This window comes from Jatropha curcas, chromosome 10 (genome assembly GCF_041381405.1).
Source record: "Jatropha curcas cultivar XTBG-Jc1 chromosome 10, XTBG_Jcur_1.0, whole genome shotgun sequence".
NCBI classification, from domain to species: Eukaryota; Viridiplantae; Streptophyta; class Magnoliopsida; order Malpighiales; family Euphorbiaceae; genus Jatropha; species Jatropha curcas.
The window spans coordinates 4,762,358-4,774,360 of NC_143160.1; the positions used below are offsets into that span (position 1 = coordinate 4,762,358).

Here is a 12,003-nt window from a genome sequence, read left to right on the forward strand (position 1 = left end):
TAATGATAGACTCGTGGATAAATTGTAAGAATTCAATACATCTCTGTACTACTCCCTCTCCCTTTAGAGACATGTTATAATTAATAAAAAAAAGTCCACTCAAATGAAATTTTATCAAAAAATGGATAAATCTCACATTGTCTAGGATTGCACCTGTTCCACACCTTCACTGACCTACACGAGACTTGCCTATATGACAAGGAATTAGTGATTTCGTACAAGATTGTCATTGTTAGGTTGGGGTACATCTCATGCCATAAATATAAATGAGTCCAGACTTTAATTAATTTTTCAGCTATACAAGTAAATTTTCTTGTCAAATAGGGGTATCCTGTTTAATCGAAAAAAGAACCTCTCTTTCAAGCAATTCAAATATCTCCTTCAATCTATGTGTGAATTTCTCAGTTATGTTTCGAGTGATCCTCTGCTGGAACTTGGTGCTCTTCAACCAGTTTGTCCCCACATAAACGTCACACTTGCATGCACTATGAGCAAGGGTACATTGCTCAATCTGGTACCTAAAATTTACCTGCAAGTAGAAATGAACCAACAGAACTAACAGAGAGATCATTATGAAAAAATGGAAACAAAGAGTTCTAAAGCTTCTTCGAACATACGCGGAAGTGATCACCAAATGGGACATTATGCAGCACCATAACCTCATTTACAATCCATCCTCTATCATCTGCAATGGGAGATTTTTGCTGCGTGCAGGTGACTTCTCCTCCAAAGATTGAAACATGGCGATTGAATTTATAAGACACATGTCGTTCGAAAATGCCAGGTTTCACAGATTCCCACGTGGTAGTTGCATAATTAAGACATCCAGATTTTTCCATAATTTTATGTTCCATCTTTCCTCCATCAAATATTTCCATGAGCGAGTTTGTCTGGTATTATCATCAACACAGGTTCAGCAGCGGTACAAGAAGTTCATCAAACATCAAATTACAATTTAAAACCTACTTGTCAAATTTATGACAGGGAAAGGGCACCACTGGCGTAACACTGAAACACTTATAAAAAGGATGGCAAAGGAGAAGAAACTTGATTGCTTACACTAATAGGCAGTTCTGCTGAGTAAACTTTGGACATCTTTGCCTCTTCACCTTCAAGAAGAGATCCAGAATCTGCAAGCATGATGGGACTTTCTTCTTGCTCCTGCAGCTGCTCCTCTGCAATCTGAGCTTTCTGCTCAGGGCTCAGTGTTCTTGTTCTCCACAAGGCCATAATCGTTCTGTTAACACCAAAATGAATCACCTAAGTTTGTGAAAGAACAAGAATTTTTAGTATCAGAAGTGTTAAACAGAAGTATTTTGCATCCCTGGCACCTGCTGGCTACATTGAATGACACAAATGACTGGAAGAAGTACATAAGCCTGCCTTCTTCGTCCTGAGCCTTTGCCCCATGCTTTGCATCAAGACCTCTACCCTTTCGCAGAACTATCACCAGTGAAGGGCTACCCACAGAAGATAGTGATGGGGGAAGCACCCGGATGTCTTCAATATCTTCCCAAAGAAAGAAAAATTTTGTCTTATGTCCAAAAAAATTGGCATAGAACCCCACAATTCTTGGAGACAAAAAAAGCCTGCCCTGCATTTAAAATACATCTCAACATCAAACCAAATGAGTCTTCAAAGTAAACTAAGAGAAGTTATCCCAGCAGGTATGATCAATTTGCATTCCGCATAAGATTCAATGTATCCAGAGTGACAGTAAGACTTATCATTCTTTCCATACCAATACTTAAACAGGGTTGTTCCTAAAATCATAAGGAATAAGAACATTTTATGATTCTAACAGAAGAGTTGTTTCTATATCTGAAGATCAGTGATTTCTTTATAGGCTGCCAATAATGTCATTTATGTTAAACATGATGCACCAACTCAATTAACATAGTTATCCTGGCAATCAGTTCTTTACAAGAAGCATACATGTTGATATGGAGCTATCACCTGCAAAGGCATTTTTCTTTTCAAATGGCAGGTAAAGTCACTGATAAGAAATTCTTCTGGTGGCAACCCAAACAGTTTCTGGAATGTTGAATTACTGTGAGGTGACCGCAGATCCAACTGCCACAATACCCAAATCAAACGTATTACATCATCAAAATTCAAAAGGGAAAAATATATGCATAGCATTCATAGTTGAAATCTTAACATTCGCCATGCACAATGTAGGGAGGAAAAGAGAGGGAAAAAATTAAATATTAAAAACAATAGCCAGCTACTTTAGGTAAGAAGTTGATGAACTATGAATGGTTAATAAGCCAGCTCCTATTATAGATTATATAAAAAAAAAAAAAAAAAATTCACCTTCTTCCCAACTTCCTTTTCCATCTTTGTTAAATATTCCTTAATTGTTTGAACACCATTGTTATTATCTAAAAAGATCCTCAGGTGCAACTTTGACTGAAAAGACTGAGCAAGCTTTCCCTCAAGGGAGATCCACATGTCTGCCAGTTCAGTAGATGAGTGCTTCAAAAAATTGATCTCAGCATGCCCAAGTGAGGTGGCCTGGTCAAATGGGCCATCAAAATCAAAAACTTCCACATCTAGTACTGAAGGTGGTTCTTCCATAGCATCAAACTCAAGTATGTCTGCGTATATCTTCAAGATAGTTTAGCAGGCAAAATTGCATAAATATGAAGCAAAAGACCCCACAAAATAAAGGCTTTACCGTTCCATTGGGGATTGCTTGTTTGGAGCTTAACAGAGCTTGTTCTTGTTTTACCATTACAAGTGAAAGCCACATAAGGATCTGAAAACCCCGTTGAATCCAAGGATGCTAAATTGGTACCTTCAATTAATGCCACAGTAAGAACCCATCCACTACCTTGGGCTCTAATGCCATGATCACTACCTGTCGGGAAAGATATTCAAGTGAATACTGGATTGGAGTTCCAGGTTCTCTTTGGAATTGGAACTTACTAATAAGATGCAAGTTAACTAGAATAAGGTGTTTACCTCTTTGCAACCTAGCTTGTATGAAGTGTGAAACCATGTAATAAACACCCTCTACTTGAATAACTAAAATTGCAGAGGTAATAAGCTGTCCGAAACTATCTGGCAAAGCAAGTCCGTTAAATTCCAAACCTTGGGCTTCTCTTGGTTCACATAACAGAATATGCAGAATAACATAGGACACCATAAAAATGGTGGAAAGAACAGTGAAATTCCAAAAGTAATAAGATGCCAATTCCCAGTCTGATTCATGCTCTGCTTCCAAGGTTGTCAGCACATGGTTCTTTTCTGATGAATCTGTGGAATCTAGCAGCTTAACATTTTTAGCCAACAAGTTGGCAAACTGATCAAAACTCTCCTTCAGTCCCTGCCTTACTCCTCCTTCAATCATACCTCTCATCATAGTACTTTGATGGAAGTTAATGCCCCATGATATTACGAGGTGGGATGATTCCTCTCCTGAAGAGAGTTCTGGTCCAGGCACTATCTTGTATAGCAACATGACATTGAATGTGCTTCCATATGGAACATCTGGTGTGCTTACGTTTATCAACAAAGCAAATTGCCGTCCATCTGCTCTTACATAAGTCTGCTCCTCAGTGGCCTTAACAGCCTTAACTAACTTTGTTGCTGCTTTTTTATAGGTAACGGTTCGCGTTAAATGAGACATATTACCTTTTTTCCAAGTCCAAGGCTCCTCTTCTACATCTGTTGTACCCTGCAGTTCTGCTAGTTCCTTCCTAAACTTGGAATCTGGAGCAAAAAGAAACTTATTCAGATCAGATGAGGATACCAAATAAAGCTGATCAAGAAGAATGCCTCCACTGAGGTTTTCTGGGATTTGTTCAGTTTCACTTGACTTCATGATCTCCATAGCTTCTTCAAAGCTACAGCTTGTTGAAAATTCCTCCACACAATCCTCAAAATCAGATGATGCACTGGCTGAATCTGAAGAATTATCAGTTTTTGAGGCTTCCTCATTTTTATTAAAAACCCTTTCCAAATGGTTCGCAATTGTCTTCATTAACTTCTTCCCTTCTGCCATCTTCAGGAATGGAGCTTTGGAGCAATATATGCCATGAGAAGACACTAATGGCCCTTCAAATTCTTTATGTTCATCATTTTTAATTTTTGAATTTGCACAAGGGAAATAGTTGGTAGAAGAGCGATGGCCTTTTCCATGCAAAGACAGAGAGAGAAGAATTTTCCCTGCCCATACAGGCAAAGATATTACAATCCAAAATTAAGGTCTGGTATGCACCATCATAAAGGCTGTCCACAACTTATATAAACAAACTAAGCAGAGTTATAATATTCATGTGCCAGTTGAACCCCAAATTAGAAAGTTTTTTGACGGGCAACAGAAATCCAATTCCAACAACCGCAATTGAATGAACAAGTAGAAAGCCTGGAAGCTCATATATGCCGAATTCTAAGCAATCATAATCTTCAAAACATGATTAGAAATCAAAATCAAGCTGTCATTTGAAATTCTTTCACTGTCCCAATTTAAGGATAACTACAGACTCCACAAGTTACAGGGACATCCATCCAAAGGTTGTCAAAAGATTCATTTCCATGTAAATTTGAAATGAATAAATAAAAGCAGAGTTCAGAAGAAAATTAATAATTAAGCACACAATTTAATTGGTTAAGTGCAACATTTGTTCAAACAAACAAACAATCATATCCCATTTATTCAGTTTTGGTAGCATATAAGAATGCCCGAGTCACAAATGAAACTCTCCTGTTTGAAAACTGCAACAAGATTCAGCACTCAAAATTCCGGTACCAACCAAACAAACAATAAAAATGAAACAAAATGCAATCAAATGCACAACACATCACAAAAAGTATCAAAAGTACAAATAAAAATCCAATAACAACTAGCAAACAATGAACTAAGAGAGGCAGAGAAACCAACCAGAATCCATATTGATATATTTGCCAGTTTGGGGTTTTTCAACAGGAAACCAAGTGGGTGGCAGCGTATGATTATGCTCTGCTGAAACTGACCAAACTGGAATCCGAACCGAACCCACCAACTCTCCAGGCCCATGGAACATCCCATGATCATCATCATAACTGACGAGAGACACAACCAATTCCTCATCAGTATTATGTACTCTAAAAACAAACTCCTCATTCCAAACTGGATTAGTGTTGTTTTTCAATAGTCTAGTCTTTGACTTGTGCTTGCCCACCTGTACCTTCACACATGAGTCTCTAACGAGCAAGTCCTTTGCCTGCAATACGTATACATACAGTCTCATGGCTACAAAAATTCCACTACTGTTAACTTCTACGTTCAGAAAAGAACGAATAGGTTCTTAGACGTATGGAGGATTTTATGGGTTTTCGAAATTGAAGCAAAGATTCGTGTCTTCTTCTTAAAAGAAAGAGAAGTGATAATGAAGCCATTGAGGAAACGTGGAAAACAGAAAAGGGGACACGAAGGAAGAAACGGATCAAATACATAACGTTGAATTGAAATGGAAAGTTCTGGGAGAGAATGAGCGAAGAGGCAGAGGCGGTTTGTTTGCGCTTTGGGTCAAGAAACTAGATTACTTTTCTCTTGTTTTAGCTTTTTTTTTTTCTTTTTGCTTCTTCTCCTTCTTTTGTTGTTTGTTTGGGTCTCTGTTATTGCGCATTAGGGGATTGTTTGTTCAACGTGGGGACCTTGCCTTTCTCTCCGAAGAACCGTTTTTATTTGCCTCTTTTGGTCACAATGTCAAATTTACCCCAGCTTGTGATTGAAAAATATGTTAAAAAGTCATTTTTAAATCTATCTGTTTTTATAATTTTAAATCGGATTGAAGAATAATGTTGATGTTAAATTTAAAAATAATGTTAAATGATATCAAATTCGCTTGTTTTAGTTATTTATATATTTGAAAATCATCCTCTAAAACCATGTAGATATGGTCTGGTCAAATTTATTTTTTAATCTCCAATTAAAATATATAAATAAATTGATTTAAGAGAATGTGAAAATACTAAAAAATATAACAAACGAAACAAGTAAATTACTATAACCTAAAGCTTATCCTAATTAATAATCTAATCTTTGCTGTTTTAAAATTAATACTTTTAGTCTCTAAACTAATTTTAAAGAGAAGTGTGCAATTTTATGAAATTAAAATGTTTCATAATATGATAAGCAAAAGATTTTGGTATTTCATATTTTAAAATTTCATGAATAATAGTGTTATAAAAGTAAAACATCATGAGCTAAAGTATGGTGAAAAGTTAATAATTTTAGAAATTAGGACCAAATGATAGATTATAACGAATTCGGGCACGAAATATTCATTTAAAAAACAAATAGGGAGTGATGTGATAATTACGGAAAAACTGAGGCTGTTATAGTAAGTTACCAACCGAAAAATTATTTGTTAATTATAAACTATCGACGAAGATGTTACAGTAGAGAGGGAGAAAGGTAGGGAGCGAGAAGAGGATAATCAAAATGTTACAGTTCCCGGCGTTCATGACGCAGTACCCGTGGTCAACAAAGACAATCCCGACGTCGCATTTGCTACCTTCACAATGGCCTCAACCCCACAGCGAGGAGCTGCTCCTCGCCATGGAGGAGTCCGATTTCGAAGAGAAGGTATCAAATTTCGCCTCAGTTTCAATTTATTCCCTTGAATAAAAAAATAATTAGACAAAAACAAGACCCAAATTCCTTGTTTCTATTGTTCTTAATGTTGATCCATTAGATTAATTGGCTTTCGTTTGGATATCGAAATGCTTTTTCTTTCATTTGCACATAAAATTTCTCTGTTTGGGTATTTATTTATTTATTGGTAACTGGGTATTTACTTATTTTATTGTAATTGTGTGACTCTAATCTCGGTCCCCAAAATTTTAAATTGATCAGAGGAAAAACAACAGTCTGATGAATAACAAATTGGAGTTTATCACTTGGAGAACAAGCGAGAAAAAAAAAGTAGATGAGGATGTATTTAGGCTCATCTATTAATTAATATATAGTTTAGTTTTGAAATGTTTTAGTTCTTTCTCACTATGGAAATTAGAAAAGTAGCTTATGGTTTAAGTGGTTGTACTAGTATGGATTGATTTTCTGATTTGTGAAAGTCTCGTCGTGAGATAATGCCAGCATTGAAACAGTCTTAGGGCCCTAATGTTGAAGCTTTGGAAGTCTTAAAAAATTGAGGATGAAGGTTCTTCTTGGTGCTTTTATGTTCAACTCTGATAGTTAGACCATCTTTGTGTCATATAAATCCAGATTTAACAGAGACTGCATTGTGATTTTAAAGTTGGTTGTATCTTTTTTTAGGACCCCTAATTCTCCATGGTACTATGAAATTATACCATGATATGAGTGAAAGTGTCTCTCTAGTGCTCTTATTTTCTCAACTTGGATAAATTTTTCATGAATAATTCTTGTTGGTACAACTGCATGAATCCATTTTACCAGCTTTAATATGTGGTACTTCAGTTTTTGCATGACAGTAAAGGTTTAACCTTCAATGCTTGTCATTAGAACATATAATGACATGTCTGTCTGTAAATATATGTGCCTTGTATTTCCCTATGTATGTGATATTAGAGATTGCAGTCTGCATTTGTGCCATTGATGCATTTTGTTTCTTTCCCCTTTTAGATGACTTGCTATGTTGACATTGCCGCGATTGATGATTGTAGTGCAATGAAATAAGAAAGACTAATAGCAACCTCCCAGTGATTGGGAAAATGACTGTCGATAACGACAAAGAAGATTACGATAATGATGCGGATGATGATGATGCTGATAATGCAGAGGAGTCAGAAGGAGAAGAATTTGAGCAAGAAACTGGTTGAAGATGGTTCCTGACTTGCCGTTATTCTATTTATTTTGTTTGGAAAGGTTACTTGTCGACAACACCTTGAGACTCATCCCTGAATAAAAAGTGAGGATTTGGCTTTGGATTTTGTATGCACATGACTTCTACTTTGTTGTGGAAATTCAATCCTTATATGCATAACAATTAGCAAACAAAATTTTCAAGGTCCCTCTTTATTTGGAAAGGAGAGGGAGGAAAATAATAGAGAAATAACTAGGAATTGTCAATTTTCTTTTTATAGCTGTTTTCCATCCCTGTCTTTTGGATATGATAGAGGAAAGAAAATGATCAAATGGCTTTTTCTTTAAGACAACTCTCTTGGCTATTTTAGTACAAATATGAGAAGTAATTACTAGTCAGTGAAAAGTACATAAGACAATAGTGTTTTATTAAAAATTTACCAGATTAACTAATAGTCTCAAAATATATTTTTCTTTTTACTAAAATACATATCATTCGGTGATTTTAGTGCATAAATATATCAAGTCTCAACTAATGTAAGATCTTCTAACATTCCCTTAAAGTATTGTATGCGCAATGTATGTTTCCTTTTTGTTAAAATTATATGTCAAATATATCCCATAGCAATGGCGGAGGAATGCCATGGGTTAGAATACAAATCAAGAATTGTCTAAACGTCACGAGGAGTGGAAACTAATTAATGTAAATAACCTTTTTTCCCTTAAACAAACTCAAATTTTATTGTACAAAAATCCATAATAAAAAGTTACATGATAATAACAACTTAAGGTAACAAAAAAAAAAAAAAAAAAATTATTTATTTTTCCTCACTTAATTTACTCTAACTTATCTTCTTTGCATGTTCACTCTGTTTCCTTCTATCGTTTTTTTTTATTTTATTATTTTTCCTAAAATATTTCATTTTACCCTCTTTTGACAAATTAGATGTGTTAATTTAATTAAATACAAAAGAAAGTAATATAAAAATAATAGCAAAGAAACAATGTTAAATAATATGATAAAATAGAAGTAATTTTAATTTCACAATAATATATAGTTTATAATATAATATATGTGGTTAAATCAATTAGATTTTAGCTTAAGAGTAGGATTTTACGTTTAACCTATTAAGAAAAAAAAATAACAATTATAAAAATTAACAGAATGTAGAGTGATTGTTTGTCTATTAAAAAGGAAAAAGAAAACTATTAGAATAAAAAATTATAGAAATAAAGAGAAACAAGAAACACTATAAAAATGGATAAAAAGAGTTTAAAAATTAATGGTGTATAGAATGGTTTTTTAATCTATTAAAAAGAAACTATTCAAATAAAAAATATATATAAATAAAAAGGAAAATAAAACTATAAATATGAACAGGGAAAAAGCAGAAAAAAAAAAAATCAGGATATGAGATTTTTTAAAATATTAAAAACGTATAGGAAAATTAAAATTCCAAAATTTTAAATTATTAAGATTTTAAGATAATAGGTTTTTTTTTTAACATGAATTGGATAAATATAATAGGTTTAATCTATAGAAATAATTTAATTGTATTTTAACTTATTAATCTTTTTTTTTGTTTGAACCATCATATTCTTTCTTCCTACTTTACAAGGTTACTTCTTGCTCCAAGTTTAAAAGGGTTTTGGTCATTATAAGGTTGTAAAAAGGTCCAAATTCAAGGAAGTTTCGTTGCTTGTGTTGTGCTTTATCATATACTTCTCATCTGGGCCACAGGTAAAAACAGATTCTGATTCTCCGCCACTTCTTAATCTGCAAATCAGGAAATAAATAAAACGAATGGAGTAATAAATTAAATTGCTGATTAAAGCAAATTAGCGACAAAGACCACATAATAATAATAATTATAACTATAATAATACAGACCACATAATAATAATAATAATTATAATCATAATAATACACACCTGTTTCCCATTGTCACGGAACGTATGTCAACCGTAAAACCAACGGTGTCTCAGAAATAGCGAGAGTTCAAGGACGGAACTGAAAATATCGTCCTCTACGTCACAGGTGATTTTTAACCTGGTGGCAAGTATGTGTATCAACTTAATCCTGCTTGCATTAGCGTCCGTTATCGAAAACGTTACGGCAAATCATTCATTAGCCGGAACAAGCAACCATCTCATGGAACAAGAAATTCAAGCAATCAAAAAAAATTCTTTCTCAAAATTTACAATCCAATCACACATCAAAACTTCTACTATCATTCGCTTTTTCGTTTTTTAACTGTTTTTTTTTTTTTTTTTGTTCGTCATTATCTATTTTCTTAATTTGTATAAGCTAGTTTTCCAATTCCATGTTTGGAGTTTCTTAAGAAGATCATTGGCAGTTTTTGAGGCAGCGAGTGTCACGGTGTCCGTGAGATGGATAGTAACGGACTCCGCCGGAGTCTCTATAAGCAACAAGATGAGATCCAAACGGCGGCGACTGACTTCCGGATCCGCGATAATCGAAGACATTTATATGGGATTTGGTTGGAGAGAGATCGAAACTGGAGCGATTAGACGGAGGAGGTGAAATTGTTTTGAGCGACTTTGGAGGAGAGAGAATGGCTCTAATCTTCGAACCAGGACATCGCCGATGATATTCCTCAATGAGAAAAGCCAATTCCTCATCGGATTTTATAGAAACTAAAGTCTCCAAATCTCCATTCGGCAGCTGACACCTTAATTCGACGGAATTTCCACAAAATTCTCCAAGCTTAACCATAAGCTCTGTATAAAACAAACATACAAACGCATATTTAATTATCTCTGAAACAGAATCTGAAATATCTTTAATCAATTAACAAATAAAAAAAATAGTAAACAAACCTGCAAAGGATATAGAACGATCGACAGCGAGAACTCTGGTGAGACCACCAACGTAACGGAGCTTTCCGTCAATGGAGCGAGGAAGAATCTTACCACTGTAACTACAGAGAAACTTAATAGTCTCTGTGCTTCTCTTTGATTCACTATCGCACACCATGATTATAAAAAAGAAGTTTCTGTTGGATTTTTACAAAAAGAGATATTAAGATAGAAATTTCTAGAGAGGAAAGGGGGATTTGAAACTCGAGAAGAGCGGATTCTTTTGCGTTTCAAACCGCTAGGGAAGAGAAACTGAGTGGTATTAATAGAGGAGAAAGGTTAGCGGGAGACGTCATCAGCGGGACCCACACGCAATGGGAAGTTAAAAGCTTTGTTGGAAGCAGAAAGGAAGCGGAGCGAAGATGACCATATAATAACCGTTTCGAAGATATATATATTCGGATATTCGTTTTCGAGCGAGGGTGGGTGGGTTGGCCAATAAGGTGGGGTCCGTGCCCAATCGAGCGACAAATTACAGACCGGCGCGTATTATGGACCATGTTTCGTTTTGGTCTTGAAAGTTGAAAGGCAAGGGCCACCAAGTGAAAAAAAAAAATAATTCCTAAGAAAAACGAAAATATATTCTACCAAACAAAATAAATTCATCATCTTTTTTTTTTCGAAAAATAATAAATAGATCTCAAAATTCAATAAAATATTTTAAAATATACCAAAAAGAAATAATAAAAAAATAAAAATAAAATAAAACGAAAAGAGTATTATTTAATATTATTTTTTTAATCGCATGTTTATTTTCTTATTGAAATGAAAAGGCACTCACATCATTTTCACATTATATTATTATATTCAGCAGGTGTACACGTAAAATGTCCCAAGCCAAAAAAAAAAAAAAAAAAAAAAGGGGCAGGCAAGGTATTATTTCCGCTTGGATGGCTTATCCCTATAAAGATACACCAAACCTCCGTATAATTCTTTTTAGGCATGTCAATAATCATAATCGGAATTTGATACTCCCAAGTTAAATTATGGGTGATTAGGTAGTATAAAAATTATCTAATTGGCTCTTCTATTCAATACCATCAATTGCAGTAATTAAAGAGGGGCAGGTGCCTTATTTTACAAGCTACTCTCTTAAGGAACAAATCCAAGTCGAAAAGGAAAAACTACTAAAAAGTGGAAACAAACTTAGGAGGTTCCCATTTTTTTTTTTTTTATTTTATATATAATCATATTGATTTTGATTGATTGGAAAGTCTGATACCGAAATAACACTGCGTTATACAAGATAGAATAATTTTTTTCTTAATAATTTATTAAATTACTGAAAATTTTTATAATTAAAATGATTCAAATTTAAAATTTTAGATTATATTCATGTGAGTGAGAAG

At 34.2% G+C, this 12,003-nt stretch overlaps 3 protein-coding genes across 4 annotated transcripts; 1 reads left to right on the forward strand and 2 right to left on the reverse strand.

Annotated features, from left to right (window-relative positions):
* Positions 1-80: 80 nt before the first annotated feature.
* Positions 81-5,639, reverse strand: LOC105640310 (C2 calcium/lipid-binding and GRAM domain containing protein). Of its 2 annotated transcripts, none has more exons than XM_012224593.4 (9): positions 4,889-5,639; positions 2,968-4,173; positions 2,681-2,863; positions 2,317-2,600; positions 1,957-2,073; positions 1,332-1,594; positions 1,060-1,237; positions 618-890; positions 81-529 (listed from the first exon to the last, which is right to left on the reverse strand). In XM_012224593.4, the coding sequence occupies exons 1-9, from the start codon at positions 5,235-5,237 to the stop codon at positions 317-319; spliced, it is 3,066 nt and encodes a 1,021-aa protein (XP_012079983.1). In that variant the 5' UTR covers positions 5,238-5,639; the 3' UTR covers positions 81-316. The 2 variants fall into 2 exon arrangements, with proteins under 2 accessions (XP_012079983.1, XP_020537469.1); XM_020681810.3 differs by having other exon boundaries at positions 1,936-2,073.
* Positions 5,640-6,359: 720 nt separating this feature from the next.
* Positions 6,360-8,041, forward strand: LOC105640311 (transcription termination factor). Its single transcript, XM_012224594.4, has 2 exons — positions 6,360-6,577; positions 7,636-8,041. The coding sequence occupies exons 1-2, from the start codon at positions 6,434-6,436 to the stop codon at positions 7,789-7,791; spliced, it is 300 nt and encodes a 99-aa protein (XP_012079984.1). The 5' UTR covers positions 6,360-6,433; the 3' UTR covers positions 7,792-8,041.
* A 1,898-nt stretch (positions 8,042-9,939) lies between these two features.
* LOC105640313 (Octicosapeptide/Phox/Bem1p family protein) lies at positions 9,940-10,904 on the reverse strand. Its single transcript, XM_089726913.1, has 2 exons — positions 10,616-10,904; positions 9,940-10,516 (listed from the first exon to the last, which is right to left on the reverse strand). The coding sequence occupies exons 1-2, from the start codon at positions 10,770-10,772 to the stop codon at positions 10,122-10,124; spliced, it is 552 nt and encodes a 183-aa protein (XP_089583039.1). The 5' UTR covers positions 10,773-10,904; the 3' UTR covers positions 9,940-10,121.
* Positions 10,905-12,003: the final 1,099 nt, after the last annotated feature.